The following is a 17206-nucleotide window of genomic DNA, read 5'->3' as shown; positions in this document are numbered from 1 at the left end:
GTGATGCACAGATTCTCAATTGCAGTTCGTAAAATCCATAAGAGATAAATCCAAGGATGCTTGGTGAATTTCTTTAGATAATAAATCTATGCAAGAGAAGTCGTGATATTCCAAAAATGCGGTGTCGAGATGCTCAAAATCACACCAATGATTTAGGTTGCACGTTCCCCTTCAAAAGCTAAACACAACTGATTTCCAATTATATAATTTCACTATTTTCCGGTGGTCTAATTTCTGAATTATCTAACACCACGGTTGTTCCCCCTCTCCCGGCGAGTGTGTGGAAGCGTATATGTGTGTGTCGGTTTATGGGTTAGTGCGCTAATTTCGTTAGTGTGTTTGTGTGATGGCACTATACTGCAATAATGCGTCGCTCCCCTTCCCCTCTCTCTCTCTCTCTCTCTCTCCAGTTGGACTCATAACGATGGTGCGGTACCTCTTTCCCAGCCCCCTCCCTCCTCTTTCTTGCGCTCCCATCTCTCTCTCTCCACACTTTGCAGTACTGCAGTTTTCTCTGTGTGTCGGATAGGGCGGCAGGACGACACTGCGGTACATTGCTTGGTACAGAATGTTGACTCCGCTACCCCCCCCCCCCCCACACACACACACACTCTCACGCGTTCTGACTTGTAAGCGCTCCCTTCTCCACCGGGACGACTAGGCTTCTCACTAACACCCAGTTATAGACTACTCACTATCTGTCCCTATGTTTGATTTATTCCAGTTTCATCATGACCACAACTCTGTTATTCCTCTTTAGTACATGAATACAACACGAGAGGGGAGGCAGTGTAAACATTATTGCACAGCAGTGAGCTGTGGTATGGATCAATATAACCCCATCGGTTGCATTGAAAACACGCTAGCCACGCCGTGGGGCAATTTAATATGTAGAATGCTTAGTCAAATATAATATTTGGTTAACTGATTGATTATTGAATATATAACGTTATCAATTACTGCTATAGGCACATTCACATGGATCAACAATTTAGGTCAAAATAACTAACTACCTTAAGGTCAAATACTAATGCAGGCTTACAATAAAATCACTCAAAAGTAATGAGCTTCTGTTTATTATCATCTCACACAACACATGGTATACCCACAACATGACTTACATTAGTCCCCAATGTGATAATATTTACCGACCATAGAGCATCACATTTTTGTGTGGCTCAAAACATGTATTTTACAGATGTGCGTGTTGATTTAGTGCTAACAATACTAAATGAATCCAACATTTTCCAGCTGTCAACTTAAAAGAAAATGTGCAATCAGCTTCCTCTTACCCCAATATTGATATAAGAAAAGGTGACTACCAAATGGTATAAGGGGCTGAATTAAAATCTAAGTGGCACAACTAAGTAGTGCACATTTCTCTCTTTAGAGTCTGAATGTGGTCCAGTGGGCAGGTTGTTAGTACAGTAGTAGTTCAACATTGTTAGCCAGACCGCTCAGTCCCAGATCAGATCAGCGATGTTTCCCAAAGCGGTTGAAGTGTCGATAGAGGAAGCGGATCCTCTTCTCCATGTCGTGTTTGTCCTGCGTCATCATCCTGTCTCCTACCATCCTTTTCTTCCTCGTCAAACGCTGCAGCTCGTTGCCACGGAAACCCTTCACCCAGACCGGTCCGACGATCAGGTCCTTAGGGTGGGCTTTGAATTCACCTACAGACAACGTGTTAGAGATGTAAGGCCTGTTATAGGGGAGAGAGTGTGTGTGTGTAGTTCGACACGTGTCTATGTATTGCTGAACAGTGCAATGGTGCTGAAATTGGTCAAACCCCATAGAAACTGGACAGCACTTGTGGACAGCAGCATGTTGCTGAAACTGAAATGGCTTTAGCCTCGTAGATTGGGCTTTACTTGTGGACAATGCCATGGTGCTGAAATTGGTTTAACCCCAAAAAGACAGCACTGTACCATTTTGTATCAACTGGCAATATGGCAGAAGCCTTACATTACATTTTTAGCACGGGGCAAAAGTGACATTTTCAGCATGTGTCCATTTTCATATCTAACTGGTAACCAATAGTAGATTTTAAGTTAGTCCAGAGGACAGTGTCATGTTGCTGAAATGGTTCGAGTCCCAAGAGACTGGGCAGCACTTTCATAAAGATATTAAAGTTATGCATCAACTCAATGTCTTGACATCTGGTCAAATGAGCTATGATTTGAAACTGATAACTTCCCAGTTACCTAAAATTCCTATGTTGTCATAAACCCCAAACATGCTCCTCTTCTCAGTCCACCTGTCCACCTTCTTCAGCTCAGGAATGGCATTCATACGGACTGGACAGCACACACCTGAAACACACATTTTGATCTCATTAGCTGGGCTACTTCCAGTACCAATAGAATGTAAAATTGACAAGAATAACTATAATGACTAATGCTACAGTATAAACAACGGTTGTATGACACCTAATGTATCAGTGTCCTGTTTGTAGTACACACATTAAAACAGATAGCCTTGGTATGAGGTATCAAATTCACAGGGCCCTGGTTGGAAAATTGTGAGCACGCAAAATAGGCCTTTTATGACATTTACAGCAGCTACAAAACATTGCATCTGAATATCAATGTATTATACACATACCCGTGCTTATCTGTCTGGTTGTTTGTAGTGTGGAGTGGCAAAGAGACACCCCAGCCTTCAGCAACCCTCTCAACAGAGACATGGCTCACCTGAAATACACACAGAGGTCGTCAGTCATTGTGGAAAGGTAAAATAGCTAGCTAAAACTTACTAGATAACTAAATAAGAACATGTACAGTACAGCACATACAGCTACACGACAAACATATTGCTACAGCCTAGTAACTTTACCTAGTTACTAGTGTAATATTACGTACAATGTTTGCAAAAACAAGAGAGGTAGCTACTGTAACGTTAGCTAAAATAAAAATCTGTTCCTCTTTGCCTACAAGTTAACCTAGCTAAGTTAGCTCAGCCAGCTAGCGTAGCAAACAGGCAAGACCATGTTTACCTGAAGCGTTGCACGTCTTTATGACCTTGTAACGTTATTCGTCAAGCTAATATGATAATTAAAATCTAATATGATAATTAAAATCTAATACAAAACAAAGGGACGCATTAATAGCTGTTCATTAACTATAGACAAATCGAAATTCACGTTTTAAAGCGTCGACATGTATAAAGTCATGCGTGCCATACGGGCACCTCCATTTTACTATTATTCCCATGATGCAACGCACATTTACCGTAAAACCCCTAAACATCCGCATCACAATTATCTGTTCATAGGGCTGTCATTTTTTGTAGGTCTACAAACTGAACTACTGTAGACTACATTTTATCCACTAGGTGGATACATTCGTTCATACATTTCCCCACACCACATACGCATAAACACTATGAAGACACACTCACACGTTGTGTTGGTTTCAGTCTTACTATAACAAAAACAGCTGAATGGAATAAGGCATCTGTTTCAAAGAAGCAAGCACAGCAGAAATTAATTCGGTCTAATTTTCAGTTCTGCTTTGACGTCAGTGTCCTTCAGCGGAAAATAAAAATGAAAAACACATTACTAAAAATATAACAACATTCCATTGATGGCCCTACACCTATATTGACGTCTGATACTCATGCACGCCCAGATGTTGTGATAATATTGCAGGGGGCTGCATGTTTTGGCAAATCTACGGGCCGGGTTTACAAAGCATTTGCACAAGTGCAATGTATAGGAAAGGCCATTTTGGAATCTTTATATGAAGAATGTCTCATGTTATATGGCAGAGGAGATATTCTATCAATAATAACTATAGGTACCTATAACTTGTGATATGAATGATTATTGTGGATAGGTAAGAATTGGGATTTATTTTTAAATGCATTTAAAAACACCCAAACCCAATTATTTAAAAACAAAAACATTCAAACTCTAAACAGTTTGAGAGAATAATTGCTGCATTTATTGAGACTTTACAGCCTGGTGTATCATTGTTCTACATAGCTGGTTTTTTATTATTATTCTGTGCACAGACAGTGTATTCAGTAGTGTAAAGTACTTAAGTAAAAATACTTTAAAGTACTATTTAAATAGTTTTTTGGGGTATCTGTACTTTACTATTTTTATTTTGGACAACTTTTACTTTTACTCCACTACATTCTTAAAGACAATACTGTACTTTTTACGCCATACATTTTCCCTGACAACCAAAAGTACTTGTTACATTTTGAATGCTTAGCAGGACAGGAATATGGTCAAATTCTTGCACTTATCAAGAGAACACGTGGTCATCCCTACTGCCTCCTTGGACTCACTTAACACAAATGCATCTTTTGTAAATTATGTCTGAGTGTTAGAGTGTGCACTTGGCTGTCCATACACTTTAAAACAAGAAAATTGTGCTGTCTGCCTTGCACCTTCACTCCTACGTTCATGTACATATTACCTCAATTACCTCGACTAACCCATGTTCCCCAGAACATTGACTAGGTACCTATACCCCCTATATATACTGTTGCCTTGTTATTGTTATTTTATTATGTTACTTTAGTTTATTTAGTAAATATTTTCTTAACTCTATTTTTCTTAACTGCATTGTTGGTTAAGGGTTTGTAAGTAAGCATTTCACAGCAAGGTCTGCACCTGTTTTATTCGGTGCATGTGACAAATACACTTTGTTTTGATTAATATAAGGAATTTTAAATAATTTATACTTCTACTTTTGATACTTAAGTATATTTAAAACCAAATACTTGTATACTTTTACTCAAGAAGTATTTTACTGGCTGATTTTCACTTTTACTTGAGTAACTTTCTATTAAGGAATCTATGCTTTTACTCAAGTATGACAACTGGGTACTTTTTCCACCACTGAGTGTACTGTAGACCTTCAGGTTCAACATCTGGATTAAAAATCAGCTGAACAGAACAGAACAATTTAATATACAGTGCCTTCAGAAAGTATTCACACCCCTACATTTCTTCCACGATTTGTTGTGTTACAGCCTGAATAAAAAGAAGAAGAAGCAGACATTGAAGAATATCCCTTTGAACATGGTGAAGTTATGAATTACACTTTGAATGGTGTATAAATAGACCTAGTCACTAAAAATATACAGGCGTCCTTCCTACTCAGTTGCCGGAGAGGAAGGAAACAGCTCAGGGATTTCACCATGAAGCCAATGGTGACTTTAAAACAGTTACAGAGTTTAATGGCTGTGATAGGAGAAAACTGAGGATGGATTAACAACATTGTAATTACTCCACAATACTAACCTACAGTAACTGACAGAGTGAATAAAAGGAAACCTGTACAGAATAAAAATATTCAAAAACATGCATCCTGTTTGCAACAAGGCACCAAAGTAATACTGCAAAAAAATGTGGCAAAGCAATTAACTTGTTGTCCTGAATACAAAGTGTTATGTTTGTAGCAAATCCAACACAACACACTACTGAGTACCACTCTCCAAATGTTCAAGCATAGTGGAGGCTGCATCATGTTATGGGTATGTAATCATTTGTAATTGTTAAGTACTGGGGAGTTTTTCAGGATAAAAAATAAATGGAATGGACCTAGGCACAGGCAAAATTCTAGAGGAAAATCTGGTTTAGTGTTCTTTCCACCAGACTCTGGGAGATTAAATATTTACCTTTCAGCAGGACAATAACCTAAAACACAAGACCAAATCTACACTGGAGTTACTTACCAAGAAGACAGTGAATGTTCCTGAGTGACCAGGTTACAGTTTTGACTTAATTCTGCTTGAAAATCTATGGCAAGACCTGAAAATGGTTGTCTAGCAGTGTGTACAGTTGCATGCACAGTCATATTAATATAATAGTTTGTTTAAAACATTTACAACATTTGAAAAAAGTCAAGGGGTCTGAATACTTTTCTAATGCACTGTAAACAGTGTCCCCCGACCCCCTCCCTGCCTCTGCCTCCAGTATCTATGCTGCAATAGTCTATGTGCCGGGGCATAGGGTCAGTCTTTTATATCTGGTGTAATTATCCTGTCTTATCTGGTGTTCTGTGTGAAGTTAAGTGTGCTCCCTCTAATTCTCTCTCCCTCTCTTCCTCCCCTCCCAGAGGATCTGAGCCCTAGCGCCATGCCTCAGGACTACCTGGCCTCATGACTCCTAGCTGTCCCAAGTCCACCTGGTCATGTTGCTGCTCCAGTTTCAACTGTGCTGCCTGCGGCTATGGAACCCTGACCTGTTCACCGGACGTTCTACCTCTCTCTCTCTCTACCGCACCTGCTGTCTCGACCTCTGAATGACCATGCTGGTCATCTATGAAAGTTTGAACATCTTGAAGAACAATCTGGCCTTAATGGCCATGTACTATCTCCACCCGGCACAGCCAGAAGAGGACTGGCCACCCCTCAGAGCCTGGTTTTTCTCTAGGTTTCTTCCTAGGTTCCTGCCTTTCTAGGGAGTGTTTCCTAGCCACAGTGCTTCTACTGTATTGCTTGCTGTTTGGGGTTTTAGGCTGGGTTTCTGTATAGCACGTTGTGACATCTGCTGATGTAAAAAGGGCTTTATAAATACGTTTGATTGATTGGTTAAAGTGTTTACATGACTATTGCCATACTCGGCCTACTGCCATAAGCAGTTTAATATAGAATTATTAGTGTGCATGTAAACGTATTCAATGATCAACAAACAATTTGACAGAGCTTGAAGAATTTTTAAAAGAATAATGTGCAATTGTTACACAATCCAGTTGTGGAAAGCTGTTAGAGACTTACCCAGGAAGACTCACAGCTGTAATCTCTGCCAAAGGTGATTCTAACATGTATTGACTCAGGGGTTGAATACTTATCTTTCATATTTGTTTTTCCAAATGTTAGAATTCTCCTTTCACTTTGATGTTAGAGTATTTTTGGTAGATCATTGACAAAAAAATCACAATTAAATATATTTTAATCCCACTTTGTAACACAACAAAATGTGGAAAAAATCAAAGGGTGTGATACTTTCTGAAGGTTCTGTACATCCTTTCAACAGACAGAATGTAGCTTATCTCATCACTCATCCACCTCCTCTCAGCTGCCAGTAAAAGGCTGGTCATATCAGCCTACTGATATGGCCAGACTGGGGTCAAATGCCTTCTGTTTCATTTTTCTGTATTTATTTGTTTGTATATGTATGTATGTATGTATGTATGTATGTATGTATGTATGTATGTATGTATGTATGTATGTATGTATGTATGTATGTATGTATGTATGTATGTTTGTTATTGCTCTAGGGATACAATTATTGTTTGGATAACCTTATTTACTATTATGTATTGATTTAGAATATTTTTTATTTTACTCTTTATGCGATGCGCACTGCAGAGAACACCGGAAGAAAAATTATCAGTGAACTATCACAGTGAATTATTGTAATGTTTGTTTATGTGTCAATTAATGGGTTACCAACTGGCAATTTGACACAAAAATCTAATTTCATTCATTCATTCATTCATTCCAATTTCATTCCTTGGTGCACTGTCCACTGAAGTGAAGTGTATTGAAATATTTCACAGCTCAAAGTTTGATTCATTTATTTGATGTATGCCTATATGAGCCCAGTTTAAATCGACCAAACACAAAATGCTAATTCAAATACAAATTCAACATCAAAATGCTATGCACAATTAAGAGTGATTTGAACTATAATTCCTATAGTTTTGTAACATCAGTGTGCTGGATTGAGGTCGAGATTGAGTGATGTGACGTGATGAGAGAGAGGGACAGGAACAGATGAGTTATCCTGTTGAAACATTTAGACTGAAGATATCTAGTTGAAATATTTTCCGACTTCAGGTTGATTTGCATACTGTAGGTTTTTTTCATCCTCATTGTCATCTATTGTTTCCATGTGAGGGGCATCTGTCTGTTTAAGACTTTCCCTCATCACTGCCTAACTGTGGATTTAAATACAGTATGTACATTTAAAGATCAGCAGGAGGAAAGACCACCTCATGAATCTGATTCACAGACCCCGAAAGCCAGCAAGAAAGAGAGAGAAGGAGGGGGCGGGGGTTGTGGTCCCAATGTACTCACTGAGCCACCAAATGTGGGCCAAAAACACACAGCCTGTGATTTCAACAGGTTTACATGGAAATGTTTTGAGGTTTTGAAGAGAGTAGTGGGGGAGGGGGTTGATAGATGAGATAAAAATATTAAAAGATGTATCCAACACAGAGAGATTCACTACTGTCTGAACCAGGGGAAAATATGGCAGCTACAAGACCACAAACAACTCTTGGGTCTTCACCCACACATTTTCATATATCTATCCATCTATACATCCATCCATCCAAATACATTTAAACTCAGTTTTTCACAATTCCTGACATTTAATCCTAGTAAAAATTCCCTGTCTTAGGTCAGTTAGGATCACCACTTTATTTTGAGAATGTGAAAGGTCAGAATAATAGTAGAGAGAATGATTTATTTCAGCTTTTATTTCTTTCATCACATTCCCAGTGGGTCAGAAGTTTAATTGATCAATTAGTATTTGGTAGCATTGCCTTTAAATTGTTTAACTTGGGTCAAACGTTTCGGGTAGACTTCCACAAGCTTCCCACAATAAGTTGGGTGAATTTTGGCCCATTCCTCCTGACAAAGCTGGTGTAACTGAGTCAGGTTTGTAGGCCTCCCTGCTCACACACACTTTTTCAGTTCCGCCCACAAATGTTCTATAGGATTTAGGTCAGGACTTTGTGATGGCCACTCCAATACCTTGACTTTGTTGTCCTTAAGCCATTTCTCCACAACTTTGGAAGTATGCTTGGGGTCATTGTCCATTTGGAAGACCCATTTGCAACCAAGCTTTAACTTCCTGACTGATGTCTTGAGATGTTGCTTCACTATATCCACATAATTTTCCATCCTCATGATGCCATCTATTTTGTGAAGTGCACCAGTCCCTCCTGCAGCAAAGCACCGCCACAACATGATGCTGCCATTGGGACACGGTTGGGATGGTGTTCTTCGGCTTGCAAGTATCTGGCTTTTTTTATGGCGGTTTTGGAGCAGTGGCTTCTTCCTTGCTGAGTGGCCTTTCAGGTTATGTCGATAAAGGACTCGTTTTACTGTGGATATAGATACTTTTGTACCTGTTTCCTCCAGCATCTTCACAAGGTTCTTTGCTGTTGTTCTGGGATTGATTTGCACTTTTCACACCAAAGTACGTTCATCTCTAGGAGACAGAATGCGTCTCCTTCCTGAGCGGTATGATGGCTGCGTGGTCCCGTGGTGTTTATACTTGCGTACTATTGTTTGTACAGATGAACGCGGTACCTTCAGGTGTTTGAAAATTGCTCCCAAGGATGAACCAGACTTATGGAGGTGTCACGTTCCTGACCTGTTTTCTGTTGTTTGGTATGTGTTTAATTGGTCAGGGCGTGAGTTTGGGTGGGTAGTCTATGTTATGTGTTTTCTATGTTGGGTTAATGGGTTGCCTGGTATGGCTCTCAATTAGAGGCAGGTGTTTGGCGTTTCCTCTGATTGAGAGTCATATTAAGGTAGGTTGTTCTCACTGTTTGTTTGTGGGTGATTGTTCCTGTGTCTGTGTAATCCACATGGGACTGTTTCGTTTTGTTCGTTCGTTTTAGGTAGTCTGTTCCTGTTCTTGCGTCCTTCGTCTATATGTAAGTTCGTTTGTTTCAGGTCTGTTGCCTTCGTTTATTGTTTTGTAGTTTGTTCTAGTGTTTTGTCAGTGTTTCGTCTGTTTGAAATAAATCGTTATGTATTCATCACCCGCTGCGCCTTGGTCCACTCTCTCTCAAGAAGACGATCGTGACAGAATCACCCACCAAACCCGGATCAAGCAGCGGGTTAACGGACAGCAGCGACAGCAGCAGTGGGTCAAGGAGGAATGGACTTGGGAAGAGATTCTGGACGGAGAAGGACCCTGGGCAGAGCCAGAGGAGTGTCGCCGTCCCAAGGCGGAGCTGGAGGCATCTAAAGCGGAGAGGCGACAATATGAGGAGGCAGCACGGAAGCAAGGCTGGAAGCCCGCAAGTACAACCCAAAAATGTATTGGGGGGGGGGGGGGGCTAAAGGGTAGTGTGGCGAAGTCAGGTAGGAGACCTGCGCCAACTTCCCGGGCTTACCGTGGAGAGCGAGAGTACGGGCAGACACCGTGTTACGCAGTAGAGCGCATGGTGTCTCCTGTACGTGTTCATAGCCCGGTGCGGGTTATTCCACCTCCCCGTACTAGCCGGGCTAGAGTGAGCATTGAGCCAAGTGCCATGAAGCCGGCTCAACATATCTGGCCTCCAGTACGTCTCCTCGGGCCGGTGTACATGGCACCAGCCTTACGCATGGTGTCCCCGGTTCGCAAACACAGCCCAGTGCGGGTTATTCCACCTCCCCGCACTGGACGGGCTACGGGGAGCATGCAACCAGGTAAGGTTGGGCAGGCTCAGTGCTCAAAGGAGCCAGTACGCTTGCACGGTCCGGTATATCCGGCGCCACCTTCCCGCCCCAGCTCAGTACTACCAGTGCCTACACCACGCACCAGGCTTCCAGTGCGTCTCCAGAGCCCTGTTCCTCCTACACGCACTCTCCCTGTGGTGCGTGTCTCAAGCTCAGTACCTCCAGTTTCGGCACCACGCATCAAGCCTCCTGTGCGTCTCCAGAGCCCTGTACGCACTGTTCCTTCTCCCCGCACTCGCCCTGAGGTGCGTGCCCTCAGCCCGGTACCTCCAGTTCCGGTACCACGCACCAGGCCTATAGTGCGCATCGAGAGTCCAGTGTGCCCTGTTCCTGCTCCCCGCACTAGCCTTGAGGTGCGTGTCTCCAGTCCGGTACCACCAGTTCCGGCACCACGCACCAGGCCTACTGTGCGCCTCAGCAGGTCAGAGTCGGCTGTCTGCCCAACGCCGCCTGCACTGCTCGTCTGTCCAGCGCCGTCTGAGCTGCCTGCCTGCCCAGCGCCGTCTGAACTGCCTGCGCTGCTCGTCTGCTCAACGCCGCCTGCACTGCTCGTCTGCCCAGCGCCGTCTGAGCCATCCGTCTGCCTAGCGCCATCTGAGCCATCTGTCTGCCCAGCGCCATCTGAGTCATCCGTCTGCCACGAGCCATTAGAGCCGCCCGTCTGTCCCGAGCCATTAGAGCCGTCCGTCAGTCAGGAGCCGCTAGAGCCGTCCGTCAGTCAGGAGCTGCCAGAGACGCCAGCCAGTCAGGAGCTGCCAGAGACGCCAGCCAGTCAGGAGCTGCCAGAGACGCCAGCCAGTCAGGAGCTGCCAGAGACGCCAGCCAGTCAGGAGCTGCCAGAGACGCCAGCCAGTCAGGAGCTGCCAGAGCCGCCAGCCAGTCAGGAGCTGCCAGAGCTGCCCTCCAGTCATGAGCTGCCCTCCAGTCATGAGCTGCCCTCCAGTCATGAGCTGCCCTACAGTCATGAGCTGCCCTCCAGTCATGAGCTGCCCTCCAGTCATGAGCTGCCCTCCAGTCATGAGCTGCCCTCCAGTCATGAGCTGCCCTCCAGTCATGAGCGGCCCTCCAGTCATGAGCTGCCCTCCAGTCATGAGCTGCCCTCCAGTCATGAGCTGCCCTCCAGTCATGAGCTGCCTTCCAGTCATGAGCTGCCACTCAGTCCGGAGCTGCCACTAGTCCAGAGTTGTCCCTCTGTCCTAAGCTACCTCTCTGTCCTGAGCTACCTCTCTGTCCTTAGCTACCTCTTTGTCCTGAACTACCTCTCTGTCCTGAGTTGTCTCCTCCATTGTAGAGGGGCGTTGGTGAAGGTTCCTGGACCATGGTCGGGGGCGAGGGTCGCCACTCAAGGGACGCTAAGGAGGTGGACAAAGACAGTGGTGGAGTGGTGTCCTCGTCCACCGCCGGAGCCGCCACCGCGGACAGATGCCCACCCAGACCCTCCCCTTGAGTTTTAGGGGTGCGCCCGGAGTTCGCACCTTGAGGGGGGGGTTCTGTCACGTTCCTGACCTGTTTTCTGTTGTTTGGTATGTGTTTAATTGGTCAGGGCGTGAGTTTGGGTGGGTAGTCTATGTTATGTGTTTTCTATGTTGGGTTAATGGGTTGCCTGGTATGGCTCTCAATTAGAGGCAGGTGTTTGGCGTTTCCTCTGATTGAGAGTCATATTAAGGTAGGTTGTTCTCACTGTTTGATTGTTCCTGTGTCTGTGTAATCCACATGGGACTGTTTCGTTTTGTTCGTTCGTTTTAGGTAGTCTGTTCCTGTTCTTGCGTCCTTCGTCTATATGTAAGTTCGTTTGTTTCAGGTCTGTTGCCTTCGTTTATTGTTTTGTAGTTTGTTCTAGTGTTTTGTCAGTGTTTCGTCTGTTTGAAATAAATCGTTATGTATTCATCACCCGCTGCGCCTTGGTCCACTCTCTCTCAAGAAGACGATCGTGACAGGAGGTCTACAATTTATTTTTCTGAGTTCTTGGCTGATTTCTTTTGATTTTCCCATGATATCAAGCAAAGAGGCACTGAGTTTGAAGGTAGGCTTTGAAATACATCCACAGGTACACCTCTAATTGACTCAAATTATGTCAATTAGCCTCTCAGAAGCTTCTAAAGCCATGACATCATTTTCTGGAATTTTCTAAGCTGTTCAAAAGCACAGTCAACTTGGTGTATGTAAACTTCTGACTCACTGGAATTGTGATACAGTGAATTAAAAGTGAAACAACCTGTCTGTTAACAATTGTTGGAAAAATTACTTGTGTCATGCACAAAGTAGATGTCCTAACAGACTTGCCAAAACTATAGTTTGTTAACAAGAAATTTGTGAAGTGGTTGAAAAACAAGTTTTAATGACTCCAACCTAAGTGTATGTAAACTTCCGACTTCATCTATCCGTCCGCCCGCCCGTCCGCCCGTCCGTCTGTCTGAAACTATAGAGCAGTATAGGTGGTATGATGGGAACCTGATGCTATAAACTCAAATATTGTCCCTAAGCTTCAGAATAGCCGTGTATGACTGAGGCAGAGAGCGAGAAAGAGAGAGACGTAAAGGGAGATGGAAGTCGCTATCATCATCATCATGTATTCTCCACCAAAACAAAGCCAACCACCATTCAATGACTTGCATTACTGGAACCGGCCCTGTCCTCCCATGTATGCTGGTGAGCTGGTAACTTACAGCAGTGAGAACTGCATGATGATCAATGTGGAAGGATACAGTGGTTAGATTGTGCACACTTTCGGCAACCCTGTGCTTCCTGTAAGTTCCACTGAGTAGAAATACATAAATATATGAATACTGTGTATTACAGTACTGCATGTTTCTGATGATATGATGTATGTTTTGTAATACAGTGTTTTTTATACCAAGGTATACCAAGGTAAGGTAATTAAAGGTAGAGTAACAGATCAAATTCAACTTTGCAGAACTTGAGCAGAGAGAGGGGGGGAGAGAGAGGGGGGGGGAGAGAGGGGGGGGGAGAGAGGGGGAGGGAAAGAGAGATAAAGGAGGGGTGAAGGGGGAGAGAGAGAGAAAAAGAGAGAGAGAGAGAGAGGAGGGGGAGGGGGAGAGAGAGAGGGGGGGTGGAGAAAGAGAGAGAGGGGAGGGAGAGAGAGAGCGAGAGAGAGAGCGAGAGGGAGGGGGGAAAGAGAGAGGGAGAGAGAGAGGGGGAGGGAGAAAGAGAATCCGTGGAAGGGAGCATGTAGGATTCCCTGTTTGTGTGGCTGTCTGACAGTTTCCATGTTGCGTCAGCGAGACTGACACAAACCGCAACAAAGACCGCCTCGTTGCTCATGTCACATGACCAGGAGAGGGACTACCTGCTTAGGCACCTCCCTCTTCCCACAACTCACACCTACAGGCCTTTATATACCCAGCCCCAATTGACAGAAACACACAACAGCAAGAGATCAAAGAGGGACGCAGAGAGAAAATACTAAGCTAGGTTTGCAACAACAATCTGTTGATCAAAACTTCAGAAGAAAGGAAAAAAGAGAAAAGAAGAGACCATGTGGCAGTTCCTCCTCTTGGGAACATCCCTGTTAGTGACAGGTGAGACCTTACAGATGATCTGTAGTCATTGTTTTTTTAAATGAAAATGTGTTGCAATTTAAACTGATTTAAAGAAATGTTATGACATGCTTTGATGTGTACTTACGGATGGAGGATTCAGTATGTGTGTGTATTCATACAGTATGTGTATTTGTTCAGGGGGTCGGTGTCAGTGTCTGTCTGAGTATACTGAGATGTTCGCAGAGGCAGGGTCCCAGGCAGTGTTACCCTGCGTGTGTCGCTCTCCCTCCACCTCTGCAGCCATCGTCCTCTGGAGCAAGGACCTTGAGGGGTATGACTGCCTTTCTCTCGGTCCATGTCTTTCATGCTCTCCTTCTCCCTATTCATCTCTCTAATCCTCTCTGTCTCTGTCTACCTCTGTGACTCCAATATCCTCAAAGATTCCCTTTTCATCTCTCTCATCCTCTCTGTCTCTGTCTACCTCTGTGACTCCAATATCCTCAAAGATTCCCTTTTCATCTATCTCTATTCTGGTCTTTCTTTCTCTTGATCTCTTGATCTCTTAATACATTGTTCTGTGTTGAAAGTGTTCTATAGGAGAGCATAGCAATATATTGCTATTGATCTGTATGTCTGTACAATACAAGTGTCATGTTTCAAACTTAGCATCTCTTCCTCTTTCTCTCAGGACGGTATGGAGAAAGGGAAAGAGTGGACTGGAGCACTGGGGAATAGGAGCTGCCCAGCGTGTTCGATGCCCCCATTCAGAGGTTGGAGCTGGTGACTACAGCCTGTACATAAAGGAGGTGAGGGAGGAGGACAGCGGAAAGTACACCTGCATGGTGCAGGATGGCGAGAAAAACATCTCTAAGAGGATCCTCCTCAGGGTCATCAAAGGTAAGGAGCTAAAATAACAGTAACTTATATGAAATACTGTGTGGAAAATTAAATTAACTTTCAGTGATATTTACAGTCATTTTAAAGTGATATTTGCATCATTTTAAAGTGATATTTGCATCATTTTAAAGTGATATTTACAGTCATTTTAAAGTGATATTTGCAGTCATTTTAAAGTGATATTTACATGCTCTAATAACAATTTATAACTATATTTATCTGCTGTTTATCATACAGTCACACATATCATAAACCTGTGAATATGAATAACATCTCATTGCTCTTACTTACCCATGTCTTTCTTTCACAGTATCCATCTCCCCACCTGCTCCAGTGGAGGGCAACAAAATGACAATCACTTGCAATGTCTCTCCGTGGCCACAGGAGGCGACAGTGAGCTGGATGCTCAACGAGAAGCGAGTTTACCCTGACAGTGCAGATTATGTCCTTTCAAAGAACCAGGCGAGTGTTTTGGAGAGCAAGGCATCTGCAGGCATGATGGGTAACTGGAGCTGTGTAGTGCATAAAGGGAGGAAACCAGGGAAGGCCACCACGGCCCTGACAGTGAGAGGTGAGGGCTCAGACACAGTGATGTCATGTTTGGAAGGAATAAAACATTCAAATGCAGCTGATATATTGAAGACGGTTAATATTAAGTTTTCTATGTCTTTCTCCCTTCTCTCCTATCCATCACCTTCCCCCGTCTCTTCTCTCGCTCAGGTATCGTTAACCCCTCCAGTGCCAGTGCCAAGGTGTATGCTGAGGTGGGGTCTGCTGTCACCCTCCCCTGTGTGTTCTCCACTGGACTCACCCCATCAGACACAGTCTGGGAGAGACTGGACACCTCTGGCTCTGCTCTCCCACTCCCACCCTCCTTCAACCTGTCCTCCCTGCTATCCCTCCCTCCCTGGGACAGGTCTGTGGGTGTGGGGCAAGTGGGGCAGGGGGACGGGGGCAGGTACAGGTGCTCAGGGACAGTGGAGGGGCACCGGGTAACCAGGGAGATGCAGCTGGTGACTGCCCAAGGTGAGCCAGGCATAGAAAATGGATGATGGTATGATATTGTAGCGTCTCCTCATTTGAATGCCTAATGTGAGTTGTCCCTTTCTGCAAAATGGCAAGCATTTAAGTAAAATGTTTGAGATGAGATGTGAAAATGGTGCTTTAGAATTAGCAATCACAATGCTAATGATGATCCTGTGTGTTCTCTCTACTCAGTGCTCAGCAACTCACCATCTACCCAGAAGGCCCCAGTCTCACTGACCTGTCACCTCAGCGACGCCAGCGAGGTCACTGAATACGAGTGGGTCCGAGTGACCTATGACCTCAATGGCACCCAATCAGAGAGCTCCGTCCAGAAAGGGAGTGTCCTGGGGATCAACAGAGTGACAGACAGTAACTCTGGCGAATGGGCTTGTCGATTCCACGGGAAAGAAGGAGCTCTGGGGAGCGTGACATACCACCTACATCTGATGAGTAAGTCCTATCTGCCTACTTTGATTCACTGTCTATTTGCATGGATCTAGGTAGATGTAGACACATTTCAAATGCAACAAATATCAGCAAGATGTAAAACGTTTGTCATAATTAGACACAGGGGCGGAAGGTAGCCTAGCAGTTAAGAGCATTGTGCCAATAACCGAAAGGTCGCTCGTTCGAATCCCCAAGCCGATTGGTGAAAAATCTGTCGATGTGCCTTTGAGAAAGGCACTCAACTCTAATTGCTCCTGTAAGTTGCTCTGGATAAGAGCGTCTGCTAAATTACTCAGATGTAAACTAAAATGTATCCTTGTTCTGTCTTGGTTGATCAGGTGGTCTGATGGGAGATAATGAGACAGGTTCTTCCAGTAATGTTGCCGTGGTAGCCGGCCTGGGTTTCTTCCTCTTGGTGCTGCTGTTGGTCTTGGTGCAGATGTACAGGAACTATCGGAGGGTACGTTCAACTACAGATGTGTGTGTTTTCCTTAAATCCACGTTGACATGGAAAATACGTTTTGAAAAGGTTTATGTAATACTTATTTAATCTCCTCTACAGCGCAAGCTGATCCTGCTGTACCCTGCCCTGGAGACCATTGTTCACACCATTGCTAACGAGAGAGAGGACAGAGAGAGGAACAGAGTGAAAGAAGATGAGATCTCCAAATAGAGGAGACTCTGCAATATGACGTTTGAAATCATTTGACATGTCTACGATCAGTTGGGAGATTATGTGGTATTTGTACATATTAATTCAGTGCAGACAATTGTAGCAGTTTCTTTCATATTTTCACCAAAACAAATGTGATTGATCTTTTATTTGAAATGTGACTGATTTTGTATATCTATGACTTATTTTTCACTACCGGCACCTTAACCACCTATTAGACTTTTGTAATATAATGAATGACTGA

The 17206-nt window shown here is 43.8% G+C and overlaps 3 protein-coding genes across 3 annotated transcripts in view; 1 reads left to right on the top strand and 2 right to left on the bottom strand.

Moving 5' to 3' along the window:
- The window catches only part of LOC120048605 (cell adhesion molecule 4-like), a 752359-nt gene that overhangs the window by 458602 nt on the left and 276551 nt on the right, over positions 1–17206 (bottom strand). The window lies entirely within an intron of this gene.
- Positions 1061–3217, bottom strand: mrpl51 (mitochondrial ribosomal protein L51). Its single transcript, XM_038994719.1, has 4 exons — positions 2993–3217; positions 2602–2690; positions 2202–2309; positions 1061–1670 (listed from the first exon to the last, which is right to left on the bottom strand). Exons 2-4 carry the CDS (start codon positions 2681–2683, stop codon positions 1474–1476), a joined length of 387 nt encoding a protein of 128 aa, XP_038850647.1. The 5' UTR covers positions 2684–2690; positions 2993–3217; the 3' UTR covers positions 1061–1473.
- Positions 13788–17199, top strand: LOC120048594 (lymphocyte activation gene 3 protein-like). Its single transcript, XM_038994692.1, has 8 exons — positions 13788–13958; positions 14118–14250; positions 14608–14816; positions 15127–15387; positions 15537–15842; positions 16035–16292; positions 16628–16749; positions 16852–17199. Exons 1-8 carry the CDS (start codon positions 13916–13918, stop codon positions 16960–16962), a joined length of 1443 nt encoding a protein of 480 aa, XP_038850620.1. The 5' UTR covers positions 13788–13915; the 3' UTR covers positions 16963–17199.

The sequence above is a fragment of the Salvelinus namaycush genome, chromosome 5 (genome assembly GCF_016432855.1).
Source record: "Salvelinus namaycush isolate Seneca chromosome 5, SaNama_1.0, whole genome shotgun sequence".
In the NCBI taxonomy this organism is placed as follows: Eukaryota; Metazoa; Chordata; class Actinopteri; order Salmoniformes; family Salmonidae; genus Salvelinus; species Salvelinus namaycush.
This window is presented reverse-complemented; position numbering and strand designations above follow the sequence as displayed.

Bases quoted from the DNA above. Each gene is read 5' to 3' on its own strand.
- mrpl51 (XM_038994719.1), bottom strand. From the start codon at position 2,683: ATGTCTCTGTTGAGAGGGTTGCTGAAGGCTGGGGTGTCTCTTTGCCAC. The intron at 2,310-2,601 runs GTATGTGTATAA...TGTGTGTTTCAG, and splicing joins AACCAGACAGATAAGCACGG to GTGTGTGCTGTCCAGTCCGT. The intron at 1,671-2,201 runs GTAACTGGGAAG...CGTTGTCTGTAG, and splicing joins TGACAACATAGGAATTTTAG to GTGAATTCAAAGCCCACCCT.
- LOC120048594 (XM_038994692.1), top strand. From the start codon at position 13,916: ATGTGGCAGTTCCTCCTCTTGGGAACATCCCTGTTAGTGACAG. The intron at 14,251-14,607 runs GTATGACTGCCT...TCTTTCTCTCAG, and splicing joins TGGAGCAAGGACCTTGAGGG to GACGGTATGGAGAAAGGGAA. The intron at 16,750-16,851 runs GTACGTTCAACT...TCTCCTCTACAG, and splicing joins TGTACAGGAACTATCGGAGG to CGCAAGCTGATCCTGCTGTA.